The 14,402-nt window shown below is 47.8% G+C and overlaps 1 protein-coding gene across 8 annotated transcripts in view; it reads right to left on the bottom strand.

The window, feature by feature from the left end:
* LOC311105100 (TNFAIP3-interacting protein 1-like) overlaps positions 1–14,402 on the bottom strand; it is a 42,540-nt gene that overhangs the window by 3,218 nt on the left and 24,920 nt on the right. For 5 of the 8 annotated variants that reach the window (XM_084147105.1, XM_084147104.1, XM_084147106.1 and 2 more), the window contains exons 10-16: positions 14,064–14,129; positions 13,347–13,478; positions 6,488–6,616; positions 5,906–6,058; positions 3,887–4,012; positions 3,563–3,646; positions 2,816–3,025 (exon numbers count right to left, since the gene is read on the bottom strand). In XM_084147105.1, coding sequence (XP_084003231.1) covers positions 2,816–3,025; positions 3,563–3,646; positions 3,887–4,012; positions 5,906–6,058; positions 6,488–6,616; positions 13,347–13,478; positions 14,064–14,129 — 900 coding nt within the window. The remainder of the gene's footprint in view (positions 1–2,815; positions 3,026–3,562; positions 3,647–3,886; positions 4,013–5,905; positions 6,059–6,487; positions 6,617–13,346; positions 13,479–14,063; positions 14,130–14,402) is intronic. The other 3 variants (XM_084147109.1, XM_084147108.1, XM_084147107.1) reach the window with 1 other exon arrangement.

Below are 14,402 nucleotides of genomic sequence, written 5' to 3'. Positions count from 1 at the left end.
CTCCTCTGTCAGTAGCTATGATCTAGGAGTGGTGGCTAGGGGTCCATTAGGGATAGTGACAAGGGGAAAAAGCTCCTCTGTCAGTAGCTATGATCTAGGAGTGGTGGCTAGGGGTCCATTTGGGATAGTGACAAGGGGAAAAAGCTCCTCTGTCAGTAGCTATGATCTCGGAGTGGTGGCTAGGGGTCCATTAGGGATAGTGACAAGGGGAAAAAGCTCCTCTGTCAGTAGCTATGATCTCGGAGTGGTGGCTAGGGGTCCATTTGGGATAGTGACAAGGGGAAAAAGCTCCTCTGTCAGTAGCTATGATCTCAGAGTGGTGGCTAGGGGTCCATTAGGGATAGTGACAAGGGGAAAAAGCTCCTCTGTCAGTAGCTATGATCTCGGAGTGGTGGCTAGGGGTCCATTAGGGATAGTGACAAGGGGAAAAAGCTCCTCTGTCAGTAGCTATGATCTCGGAGTGGTGGCTAGGGGTCCATTAGGGATAGTGACAAGGGGAAAAAGCTCCTCTGTCAGTAGCTATGATCTCGGAGTGGTGGCTAGGGGTCCATTAGGGATAGTGACAAGGGGAAAAAGCTCCTCTGTCAGTAGCTATGATCTCGGAGTGGTGGCTAGGGGTCCATTAGGGATAGTGACAAGGGGAAAAAGCTCCTCTGTCAGTAGCTATGATCTCGGAGTGGTGGCTAGGGGTCCATTAGGGATAGTGACAAGGGGAAAAAGCTCCTCTGTCAGTAGCTATGATCTCGGAGTGGTGGCTAGGGGTCCATTAGGGATAGTGACAAGGGGAAAAAGCTCCTCTGTCAGTAGCTATGATCTCGGAGTGGTGGCTAGGGGTCCATTAGGGATAGTGACAAGGGGAAAAAGCTCCTCTGTCAGTAGCTATGATCTCGGAGTGGTGGCTAGGGGTCCATTAGGGATAGTGACAAGGAGAAAAAGCTCCTCTGTCAGTAGCTATGATCTCGGAGTGGTGGCTAGGGGTCCATTAGGGATAGTGACAAGGGGAAAAAGCTCCTCTGTCAGTAGCTATGATCTCGGAGTGGTGGCTAGGGGTCCATTAGGGATAGTGACAAGGGGAAAAAGCTCCTCTGTCAGTAGCTATGATCTCGGAGTGGTGGCTAGGGGTCCATTAGGGATAGTGACAAGGGGAAAAAGCTCCTCTGTCAGTAGCTATGATCTAGGAGTGGTGGCTAGGGGTCCATTTGGGATAGTGACAAGGGGAAAAAGCTCCTCTGTCAGTAGCTATGATCTCGGAGTGGTGGCTAGGGGTCCATTAGGGATAGTGACAAGGGGAAAAAGCTCCTCTGTCAGTAGCTATGATCTCGGAGTGGTGGCTAGGGGTCCATTTGGGATAGTGACAAGGGGAAAAAGCTCCTCTGTCAGTAGCTATGATCTCGGAGTGGTGGCTAGGGGTCCATTTGGGATAGTGACAAGGGGAAAAAGCTCCTCTGTCAGTAGCTATGATCTCGGAGTGGTGGCTAGGGGTCCATTAGGGATAGTGACAAGGGGAAAAAGCTCCTCTGTCAGTAGCTATGATCTCGGAGTGGTGGCTAGGGGTCCATTAGGGATAGTGACAAGGGGAAAATGCTCCTCTGTCAGTAGCTATGATCTCGGAGTGGTGGCTAGGGGTCCATTAGGGATAGTGACAAGGGGAAAAAGCTCCTCTGTCAGTAGCTATGATCTCGGAGTGGTGGCTAGGGGTCCATTAGGGATAGTGACAAGGGGAAAAAGCTCCTCTGTCAGTAGCTATGATCTCGGAGTGGTGGCTAGGGGTCCATTAGGGATAGTGACAAGGGGAAAAAGCTCCTCTGTCAGTAGCTATGATCTCGGAGTGGTGGCTAGGGGTCCATTAGGGATAGTGACAAGGGGAAAAAGCTCCTCTGTCAGTAGCTATGATCTCAGAGTGGTGGCTAGGGGTCCATTAGGGATAGTGACAAGGGGAAAAAGCTCCTCTGTCAGTAGCTATGATCTCGGAGTGGTGGCTAGGGGTCCATTAGGGATAGTGACAAGGGGAAAAAGCTCCTCTGTCAGTAGCTATGATCTCGGAGTGGTGGCTAGGGGTCCATTAGGGATAGTGACAAGGGGAAAAAGCTCCTCTGTCAGTAGCTATGATCTCGGAGTGGTGGCTAGGGGTCCATTAGGGATAGTGACAAGGGGAAAAAGCTCCTCTGTCAGTAGCTATGATCTCGGAGTGGTGGCTAGGGGTCCATTAGGGATAGTGACAAGGGGAAAAAGCTCCTCTGTCAGTAGCTATGATCTCGGAGTGGTGGCTAGGGGTCCATTAGGGATAGTGACAAGGGGAAAAAGCTCCTCTGTCAGTAGCTATGATCTCGGAGTGGTGGCTAGGGGTCCATTTGGGATAGTGACAAGGGGAAAAAGCTCCTCTGTCAGTAGCTATGATCTCGGAGTGGTGGCTAGGGGTCCATTTGGAGTGGTGGCTAGGGGTCCATTTGGAGTGGTGGCTAGGGGTCCATTTGGAGTGGTGGCTAGGGGTCCATTTGGAGTGGTGGCTAGGGGTCCATTTGGAGTGGTGGCTAGGGGTCCATTAGGAGTGGTGGCTAGGGGTCCATTTGGAGTGGTGGCTAGGGGTCCATTTGGAGTGGTGGCTAGGGGTCCATTTGGAGTGGTGGCTAGGGGTCCATTTGGGATTGGGTAACTGGGTCATATCCACTAGGAAAACAAACGGAATAAAATGGAACGAAAATGGGGATGGACTACCTGAACCAGTCCAATAAGAAACACTTATTTTGGCTTTCCATTGCAAAACAATTTTTGCTACAGTTTGCACTAATAGATCTATTGTGACATGGACCCTTACCGGTGTGAGGGGTGGGAAGTCGCTACGTCCCGGTGGCGCTACGCTGGCTGCGTTGTTGGGTATCCTGGGGGGGAAGTGTGTTGGCCAGCCGTCCAGCCCCTGGGCACCTCCTGGAGCCACCTGCACAAAGGGACAACAGTAGGGAGGACTCAGAGGGCCGTTCACGGTGCCCGAGGAGGGGTCTGAGGTACGCCTCTCCTGCTGCTGGCCCTACCAGGGAACACAGGGACACACGCCTCGGTAACCCCGGTCAGAGTAGAGTAAGACAGGGCAAGCAGCCAGGTAGAGGAAGCACAGCGCCCAGTCACTTGGATTTATGCAACAGATCTAGTTGATCTACGTCTGCAAATACGGAGGGGTTGTTTTCAGCCAGGCAGAGGAATGTTCCACTAGTTTGAGAGTAAAGCACAGCCCGAGTTGGTGCTCCTCAAACAGACTGGATGGAAGCGAAGCACAGCACACAGCCATTTGTACTTACCCAATCAGGAGAAAATCCATCCCATTGCCATCATTACTTCAGCTAGGGGGAACTAGTCTGATAGGTTTACCACCACAGCCATGAGAAGACAAGGTAGGTAGGTAGGTAGGTAGGTAGGTCTGTCTGTCTGTCTGTCTGTCTGTCGGACTGAGGGGGTTAGCCTATAATACCTGTGCTAATGGACTAGGGTCACCGCAGCCACTTGAAGCCAAGCTAAACCTGTCTATAGTGGGAGGTGAGAAGGGACTGAGGCCTGGTGACTACAGTACCTGTTTATGATGCTGCATCTGTAGTCTCTCCAGCTTGCATCTCTCTGTTCTCTCTCTCTGACACTCGTTCTGGGCCTGGAGAAGCTGACGGAGGAACAAACCCAACAGAAATGGATGAACCCGTCAGGAAAAACCAACACACGGAGGTGGGAGGAGATGAGAACCTCCCTATTCAATGCAAAGTGCTGTGAAACAGTGTGTCCCAAGTGGCACCCTATTCCCTATTCAGTGCACTACTTTTGACCAGGACCCGTAGGGTAGTGCACTACATATGGAATAGGGTGCTATTTAGGACACAGCCCCTAGCAGAAAGCAGCTCCTAACCTGATTGGTGAGGTTGGTCATCTGACCCTGCAGCCTCTCCACCTGTCTCCTCAAGTCCTCCTTTTCCTCGTTCATTCGTTCCCTGTCGCTCCGCTCTTTCCTAAAGTCTTCCTCAAAGATCTTCACCTGAGAGAGGAGATACAGCAAAGGGATGATTATTACCTCGGGAACTAAGTTGGTGAGGGATGATGATTACCTTGTTCGATTCCCACGGGGGGCCAGTATGAAAACTAAAAAAAATAATGTATGCACTCACTAACTAAGTCGCTCTGGATAAGAGCATCTGCTAAATGACTAAAATGTAAATGAACTAAGTTGGTGAGGGATGATGATTACCTCGGGAACTAAGATGGTGAGGGATGATTATTACCTCGGGAACTAAGATGGTGAGGGATGATGATTACCTCGGGAACTAAGTTGGTGAGGGATGATGATTACCTCGGGAACTAAGTTGGTGAGGGATGATGATTACCTCTGGAACTAAGTTGGTGAGGGATGATGATTACCTCGGGAACTAAGATGGTGAGGGATGATTATTACCTCGGGAACTAAGATGGTGAGGGATGATGATTACCTCGGGAACTAAGTTGGTGAGGGATGATGATTACCTCGGGAACTAAGTTGGTGAGGGATGATGATTACCTCTGGAACTAAGTTGGTGAGGGATGATGATTACCTCGGGAACTAAGATGGTGAGGGATGATGATTACCTCGGGAACTAAGATGGTGAGGGATGATGATTACCTCGGGAACTAAGATGGTGAGGGATGATGATTACCTCGGGAACTAAGTTGGTGAGGGATGATGATTACCTCGGGAACTAAGTTGGTGAGGGATGATGATTACCTCGGGAACTAAGTTGGTGAGGGATGATGATTACCTCGGGAACTAAGTTGGTGAGGGATGATGATTACCTCGGGAACTAAGATGGTGAGGGATGATGATTACCTCGGGAACTAAGATGGTGAGGGATGATGATTACCTCGGGAACTAAGATGGTGAGGGATGATGATTACCTCGGGAACTAAGATGGTGAGGGATGATGATTACCTCGGGAACTAAGATGGTGAGGGATGATGATTACCTCGGGAACTAAGTTGGTGAGGGATGATGATTACCTCGGGAACTAAGATGGTGAGGGATGATGATTACCTCGGGAACTAAGTTGGTGAGGGATGATGATTACCTCGGGAACTAAGTTGGTGAGGGATGATGATTACCTCGGGAACTAAGATGGTGAGGGATGATGATTACCTCGGGAACTAAGATGGTGAGGGATGATGATTACCTCGGGAACTAAGATGGTGAGGGATGATGATTACCTCGGGAACTAAGTTGGTGAGGGATGATGATTACCTCGGGAACTAAGATGGTGAGGGATGATGATTACCTCGGGTACTAAGATGGTGAGGGATGATGATTACCTCGGGAACTAAGATGGTGAGGGATGATGATTACCTCGGGAACTAAGATGGTGAGGGATGATGATTACCTCGGGAACTAAGTTGGTGAGGGATGATGATTACCTCGGGAACTAAGTTGGTGAGGGATGATGATTACCTCGGGAACTAAGTTGGTGAGGGATGATGATTACCTCGGGAACTAAGTTGGTGAGGGATGATGATTACCTCGGGAACTAAGATGGTGAGGGATGATGATTACCTCGGGAACTAAGATGGTGAGGGATGATGATTACCTAGGGAACTAAGATGGTGAGGGATGATGATTACCTCGGGAACTAAGTTGGTGAGGGATGATGATTACCTCGGGAACTAAGATGGTGAGGGATGATGATTACCTCGGGAACTAAGATGGTGAGGGATGATGATTACCTCGGGAACTAAGATGGTGAGGGATGATGATTACCTAGGGAACTAAGATGGTGAGGGATGATGATTACCTCGGGAACTAAGATGGTGAGGGATGATGATTACCTCGGGTAATAAGATGGACACCAGGTAGGTGAAATGTAGCCAATCACTGAAATGGATCAATGATCTCAGGAAGTGTCAGACTGACCTGTTCCTTTAACACTGCTATCTGAGTGAGCAGCTCCTGCCTCCTCAAGTTACTAGCCCCGTCGTCGTGGTTACCGTGGTTACCACTGGCGCCCTGGCCCGGTGGCTGGTGGGAGGAGGGGGGAGGGTGCAGGTTCAGGGCCTTCTCTAGAGCCTGAAGGGTGGCAGGGGGAGACAGTAAGTCACAACACACACGGTACGTACAGACACACAGACAGACAGACAGACAGACACAGCACACACACACAGACAGACACACACAGACAGAGCACACACACACAGACAGACACAGACAGACACAGACAGACAGACAGACACACAGACAGACAGACACAGCACACACACACACAGACAGACACAGACAGACAGACACACAGACAGACACAGCACACACACACACAGACAGACAGAGCACACACACACACAGACAGACAGACCACACACAAACAGACACACAGACAGACACAGCACACACACAGACAGACAGAGCACACACACACAGACACAGCACACACACACACACACACAGACAGAGCACACGCAGACACAGCACACACAGACACAGCACATAGACTGTAGTGACCCTGTTGAGGCGCTGGATCTCCTTCTCCTGGCACTCTCTCTGTTTACTGAGGGGCAGCAGCTGATCCTGCAGGTAACGAACCTTCTGCTTCAACTCTGTGGTCTCAGAGTTCAGACACTCCTTCTCCCCCTGAAAACATTCAAAACAACATTGGCACAACATTACCACAATCATTTCACAACCTGCTTCAACTCCACTTTTTCAGAGTTCATTCACAGTTTAATCCAGACTGTGAAAGTCTGATGAGTAATGTTCCACTCTGGGCTCCCGAGTGGCGCGGCGGTCTAAGGCACTGCATCTCAGTGCTTGAGGCGTCACTACAGACCGAGTGGCACAGCGGTCTAAGGCACTGCATCTCAGTGCTAGAGGCGTCACTACAGACCGAGTGTTGCGGCAGTCTAAGGCACTGCATCTCAGTGCTTGAGGCGTCACTACAGACCGAGTGGCACAGCGGTCTAAGGCACTGCATCTCAGTGCTAGAGGCGTCACTACAGACCGAGTGGCGCGGCAGTCTAAGGCACTGCATCTCAGTGCTTGAGGCGTCACTACAGACCGAGTGGCGCGGCGGTCTAAGGCACTGCATCTCAGTGCTTGAGGCGTCACTACAGACCGAGTGGCACGGCGGTCTAAGGCACTGCATCTCAGTGCTAGAGGCGTCACTACAGACCGAGTGGCGCGGCAGTCTAAGGCACTGCATCTCAGTGCTTGAGGCGTCACTACAGACCGAGTGGCGCGGCGGTCTAAGGCACTGCATCTCAGTGCTTGAGGCGTCACTACAGACCGAGTGGCGCAGCGGTCTAAGGCACTGCATCTCAGTGCTTGAGGCGTCACTACAGACCGAGTGGCGCAGCGGTCTAAGGCACTGCATCTCAGTGCTTGAGGCGTCACTACAGACCGAGTGGCGCGGCGGTCTAAGGCACTGCATCTCAGTGCTTGAGGCGTCACTACAGACCGAGTGGCACAGCGGTCTAAGGCACTGCATCTCAGTGCTTGAGGCGTCACTACAGACCCCCTGGTTCGATTCCAGGCTGTATCACAACCGGCCGTGATCGGGAGTCCCATAGGGCGGCGCACAATTGGCCCAGCGTCGTCCGGGTTTGGCCAACATCATATCATAGGAAACAGTCATCCTGGCATGTTTCGCAAAAAAGGTCAAATGTCATAGTAGCTGATGTTTTTCTCAGTACATTTCAGTCAATGGGAAAAGATGTCACAGGGTTGACGTACTTATCATTTACCTCATGTCGGTCTCTCTCACTCTCCCCCTCCTCTCTCTCACTCCTTATTCCCCCTCTCATTCTCTCCCTCCCACTCCTTTCACCCACTGTCCCTCTCCCGTCCCTCCTCCAACTGGTCTGTCTGTTGACTCTCTCTCTCTCCCCCTCTACATCAGCAAGACAAATGAGCTGATCGAGGACTACAGGAAAGAGGGTTGAACGCCCCCATTCACATCGACGGGGCTGTTTTGGAGCAGGTCGAGAGCTTCAAAGTTCCTCGGTGTCCACATCACTAAAGGATCTATCATGGTCCAAACACACCAACACAGTCATGAAAAGAGCGCACAACAATGCTTCTTCCCCCTCAGGGAGCTGAAAATATTTGGCATGTGGCCTCAGATCCTTAACATGTTCTACAGCTGGACCATTAAGAGCATCTTGACTGGCTGCGTCACCGCCTGGTATGGCAACTGATCATACGGTGCTACAGAGGGTAAGGTTACCACAACCCAGTTCTCTCTGCTACCGCACAGCAAGCGGTCCCCTTTGTCTGGGACCAAAAGGCTCCTGAACAGCTTCTACCCCCCAAGCCATTAGACTGCTGAACAGTTAATCAAATGGCTACCTGGACTATTTACATTGGCCCCCCATTTTGTTTTGCAGACTCTTGCACCGGCTCTATGCACACTCGCTGGACTCTACCCACACACTGACACTCCCAACACACACAGACTACATACATTTTGTTGTGTTACAGCCTTAATTTAAAATTGATAACATTTAGATTTTTGTCACTGGCCTACACACAACACCCCATAATGTCAAAGTGGAATTATGTTTTAAGAAATGTTAACTAATTATTTAAAAATTAAAAGCTGAAATGTCTTGAGTCAATCAGTATTCAACCCCTTTGTTATGGCAAGACTAACTAAGTTCAGGAGTCAACATTTGCAAAACAATTCACATAATAAAGTTGCATGGACTCACTCTGTGTGCAATAATAGTGTTTAACATGATTTTTGAATGACTGCCTCATCTCTGTACCCCACACATACAATTATCTGTAAGGTCCCTCAATTTCAAACACAGATTCAACCACAAAGACCAGGGAGGTTTTCCAATTCCTCGCTAAGAAGGGCACCTATTGGCAGATGGGGGGAGAAAGAAAGCAGACATTGAATATCCCTTTGAGCATGGTGAAGTTATTCAATGCACTTTGGATGATGTATCAATACACTACAAAGGTACAGGCGTCCTTCCTAACTCAGTTGCTGGAGAGGAAGGAAACCGCTCAGGGATTTTACGATGAGGCCAATGGTGACTTTAAAACAGTTACAGAGTTGAATGGCTGTGACAGGAGAAAGCTGAGGATGTATCAACCACATTGTAGCTACTCCACAATATTAACCTAATTGACAGAGTGAAAATAAGGATGCCTGTACAGAATACAAATATTCTAAAACATGCATCCTGTTTGCAACCAGGCACTAAAGTAGTACTGCAAAAGATGTGGCAAAGCAATTAACTTTTTGTCCTGAATATGAAGCGTTATGTTTGGGGCAAATCCAACACATTACTGAGTACCACTCTCCATATTTTCAAGCATAGTGGTGGCTGCATCATGTTATGGGTATGCTTGTAATCATTAAGGACTGGGACGTTTGTCAGGATATAAAATAAACGGAATGGAGCAAACACTGCCAAAATCTTAGAGGAAAACCTGGTTCAGTCTGCTTTCCACCAGACACTGGGAGATGAATTCACCCTTTCAGCAGGACAATAACCTAAAACACAAGGCCAAATATACACTGGAGTTGCTTACCAAGAAGACACTGAATGTTCCTGAGTGGCCTAGTTACAGTTTTTGACTTAAATCTAGTTGCAAATCTATGGCAAGACCTGAAAATGGTTGTCTAGCGATGATCAACAACCAATTTGACAGAGCTTGAAGAATTTTGATGAGAATAAAACGGCAAATGTTGCACAATCCAGGTGTGGAAAGCACTTAGAGACTTACCCAGAAAGACTCAGCTGTAATCACTGCCAAAGGTGCTTCTACAAAGTATTGACTCAGGGATGTGACTACTTACGTAAATTAGATATTTAATATATATATGTAAATTAGCAAACATTTCTAAAAACTTTTTTTTTTTACATCCATTTTGAATTCCGGCTGTAACCCAAAATGTGGATTAAGTGAAGGGGTATGAATACTTTGAAGGCACCGTACATGTGAATATTTCGTCAATTATCTAAACTACCTGGTATCCCTGCCCATTGACTCAGTACTCGTCTATAGCCCTGTAGAGACCTGAAAATAGCTGTGCAGCGACGCTCCCCATCCAACCTGACAGAGCTTGAGAGGATCTGCAGAGAAGAACGGGAGAAACTCCCCAAATACAGGTGTGCCAAGCTTGTAGCGTCATACCCAAGAAGACTCAAGGCTGTAATCGCTGCCAAAGGTTCTTCAACAAAGTACTGACTAAAGGGTAAATCTACTTATGTAAATGTGATATTTCCGTTTGTATTTTTAATACATTTGCAAACATTTCAAAAAACCTGTTCTTGCTTTGTCATTATGGGGTATTGTGTGTAGATTGATGAGGGAAAAAAATGATTTAATCCATTTTAGAACAAGGCTGTAACGTAACAAAATGTGGAAAAGGTCAAGGGGTCTGAATACTTTCCGAATGCACTGTATGTCTTAGAGTGATGGACTGTGCCATCCCCGCGGCCTCCGCAATGGATTAGTCCACTGAGACGGGAGCGAATCAGACAGGGGTGTATTCATCACGGAAACCGTTTACCGTTCATGAACCAAACGGAAGCAAACAGAGCAAAAACCAGTGTCTATTAGACAAGTTCAGGTAGGTCCCCGTTTTGTTCAGTTTGCTTCAGTTTAAGAAAAGTTTGGCAACAGAATCGGCTTAATGATTACACCCCATGTGTCGTGTGTGTCAAAAAAATAATAAGATCACTCGACTAAAGAAATCTCGGTCGACCAAACAATCGACCAGTCGGCTAATTGTGGTCAGCCCTAACACACACACACACACACACACACACACACACACACACACACACACACACACACACACACACACACACACACACACACACACACACACACACACACACACACACACACACACACACACACACACACACACACACACACACACACACACACTCTTCACATACGCTGCTCCTGCTCTGTTTATTATCTATCCTGATTGCCTAGTCACTTTTAACCCTACCCACATGTACATATTACCTCAACTACCTGGTAACCCTGCACATTGACTCAGTACTGGTACTCCTTGTATATAGCCTCATTACTACCTGGTAACCCTGCACATTGACTCAGTACTGGTACTCCTTGTATATAGCCTCATTACTACCTGGTAACCCTGCACATTGACTCAGTACTGGTACTCCTTGTATATAGCCTCATTACTACCTGGTAACCCTGCACATTGACTCAGTACTGGTACTCCTTGTATATAGCCTCATTACTACCTGGTAACCCTGCACATTGACTCAGTACTGGTACTCCTTGTATATAGCCTCATTACTACCTGGTAACCCTGCACATTGACTCAGTACTGGTACTCCTTGTATATAGCCTCATTACTACCTGGTAACCCTGCACATTGACTCAGTACTGGTACTCCTTGTATATAGCCTCATTACTACCTGGTAACCCTGCACATTGACTCAGTACTGGTACTCCTTGTATATAGCCTCATTACTACCTGGTAACCCTGCACATTGACTCAGTACTGGTACTCCTTGTATATAGCCTCATTACTACCTGGTAACCCTGCACATTGACTCAGTACTGGTACTCCTTGTATATAGCCTCATTATTGTTATTTTGTGTTACTATTGTCTTACTTTTTAACTCTGCGTTGTTGGTTAAGGGCTCATAACTAAACATTTCACGGTAAAGTCTACACCTGTTGGGTTATTCGGCGCATGTGACAAAATGTGATTTTGATCTCTCTCGCCCTTGTCTCTCCCACAGACCGACCGGCAGGCAGGCAGACAGACAGGCCGACCGGCAGGCAGGCAGACAGGCCAACCGGCAGGCAGGCAGACCGGCCGGCAGGCAGACAGGCCGACCAGCAGGCAGGCAGACAGACCGACAGGCCGGCCGGCAGACAGTTTCAAGTAAATAGACCAATATCCTCTTCAGAATCTAGACCAATGGAGGTAAAAATGCCTTTGGGTCAATTTACTTCAAATTTCATTGCTGGGTCATGACGGTCCCCCGGTCACAAATATGTACAATTTGGGAAGATTCAACCTTATGACCCCCAATTAAGTAACTTCCTGTAAGCAGAAATGTGATGCTCTGTAAGGCCAGACCAGGAGACAGTACAGTGGCTATTCTTTCAACCAAAATGCATTTCAATTAACAGGTGTGCCTTCTTAAAAGTTAATTTAAGATTTAATGCGTTTGAGCCAATCAGTTGTGTTGTGACAAGGTAGGGGGGGGGGGGGGGGGGGGGGGGTATACAGAAGATAGCCCTATTTGGTAAAAGACCAAGTCCATATGATCTCCACATGTGTGGTTCTCACCGTGAAGCATGGATGAGGTGTGATGGTGCTTTGCTGGTGACACAGTCTGTGATTTATTTAGAATTCAATGCACAACTAACCAGCATGGCTACCACAGCATTCTGCAGCAATACGCCATCCCATCTGGTTTGCGCTTAGTGGGACTATCATTTGTTTTTCAACAGGACAATGACCCAACACACCTCCAGACTGCGTAAGGGCTATTTGACCAAGAAGAAGAGTGATGGAGTGCTGCATCAGATGACCTGGCCTCCACAATCCCCTGACCTCAACCCAATTGAGATGGTTTGGGATGAGTCGGATCGCAGAGTGAAGGAAAAGCAGCCAACAAGTGCTCAGCATATGAGGGAACTCCTTCAAGATTGTTGGAAAAGCATTCCTCATGAAGCTGGTTGAGAGAATGCCAAGAGTGTGCAAAGCTGTCATCAAGGCAAAGGGTGACTACTTTGAAGAATCTCAAATATATTTTGGTTACTACATGATTCCATAAATGTTATTTAATTGTTTTGATGTCTTCACTATTATTCTACAATGTAGAAAATGTAAAAAAAATAAAGAAAAACCCTTGAATGAGTAGGTGTGTCCAAAATTTTGACTGGTACTGTATTTCCTTGAACTGATAAAAAATAAATAAAAAACGCACACAGAAGTTATCAGGATAATTCAGTTGCTACTGGCAGCCTGCAGTACCCCGGTTGGCCTTCAACTTGAGATACTCAATGAGAGGGGGCAGCACTGAGTTAGCCTGCAACGTCACTTCCTGGAGTAGCTTAATCTGTGCATGTTATGTCTCCATACATATATGACTTCCTTGGGTTCAAATGCGCTATTGAGTCCATTCATATACAGTCATTGTGACAAACAGACAGGTGAGAGATACTCAAGGAAGCATGGCTATTCTGAGTGGGCTGGGTTGGAGCTGTTGTCACTAACGTGTTCATAGCAGTGAAGACTGCACACTCACACAGCAAAAATGTTCCGTGTAAGTGTGTGTTGTTGGGTTTGTATGTGTCTTGAGGACATTGTTGGGTCGGTACTAGGTTTCTGTACGTTCTCACCTGGACGTTCTCGATCTTGGACTTGGCAAGCAGCAGCTTCTTATCGTAGTCCCGCTGCCTCTGTTCTCGCTCCGTCTCTAACTCCTGCACGGCCTTCTGGGAGTCCGCCAGCCGCTGACGCAGGTCTGTGATCTGATTGGAGGGGAGAGGGGAGGGGGGGGGGGGGGGTTCAAACTGTTTTAAAAACAGGGAGTATGTATTTTCAATGAGACAAACAGATGATCAGAATCATCATTTCAGACCCAGCAGAATAACACAAAACGATATGTTGAGCAGTTTGGGGTTAGACTCAAGGATACATGGGGTCAAACCTCTGAGCCATTGGAGTTTGTGTGGGCGTGTGTCTCAGTGTGTGTGTGTGTGTGTGTGTGTGTGTGTGTCTCAGTGTGTGTGTGTCTCAATGTGTGTGTGTGTGTGTGTGTGTCTCAGTGTGTGTCTCAGTGTGTGTGTGTGTCTCTCAGTGTGTGGACCACAGCAGGAACAGTGGGTACCCGAGAGGTAAGGGGATTTCTGACTGATGTATGACTAGAACATGTGGTTGACTCGTACACAGCCTGGGTGCCATCCAAGTACACACACACACACACACACACACACACACACACACACACACACACACACACACACACACGACTGCACCTTTTCCATCACCACACACAGGTTATTAGATGAACACACAGTAAACAAGACTGTGTGTGAGAGTGTGTGAGAACATACCTTCTGTTCAAACTGTGACTTCATAGAGTTCCACTGGACATCCCACTGCTTGTTCACATCCAGTACCTGTCATCATCATCATCATCATCATCATCATCATCATCATCACAACAGAAATATAACTGAAACCAATACGTCATATACACATTTTGCACAGACTTCCCCACAAGGAAACAGGACACCTTATCAAAAATGTGCGTCCCAAATGTCACCCTATTCCCTATATAGTGCACTACCATGGACCCTGGTCAAAAGTAGTGCACTATAAAAATAGAATAGGGTGTCATTTGAGCCGCAAATTCCACATTTTTCACAAAGACCTTTCCATATGTAAAAGAG

The sequence above is a fragment of the Coregonus lavaretus genome (genome assembly GCF_964263955.1).
Source record: "Coregonus lavaretus genome assembly, chromosome: 29".
Classification (NCBI taxonomy): domain Eukaryota; kingdom Metazoa; phylum Chordata; class Actinopteri; order Salmoniformes; family Salmonidae; genus Coregonus; species Coregonus lavaretus.
Note: the sequence above shows the minus strand (reverse complement) of the source record. Positions and strands in the feature narration are given on the sequence as shown.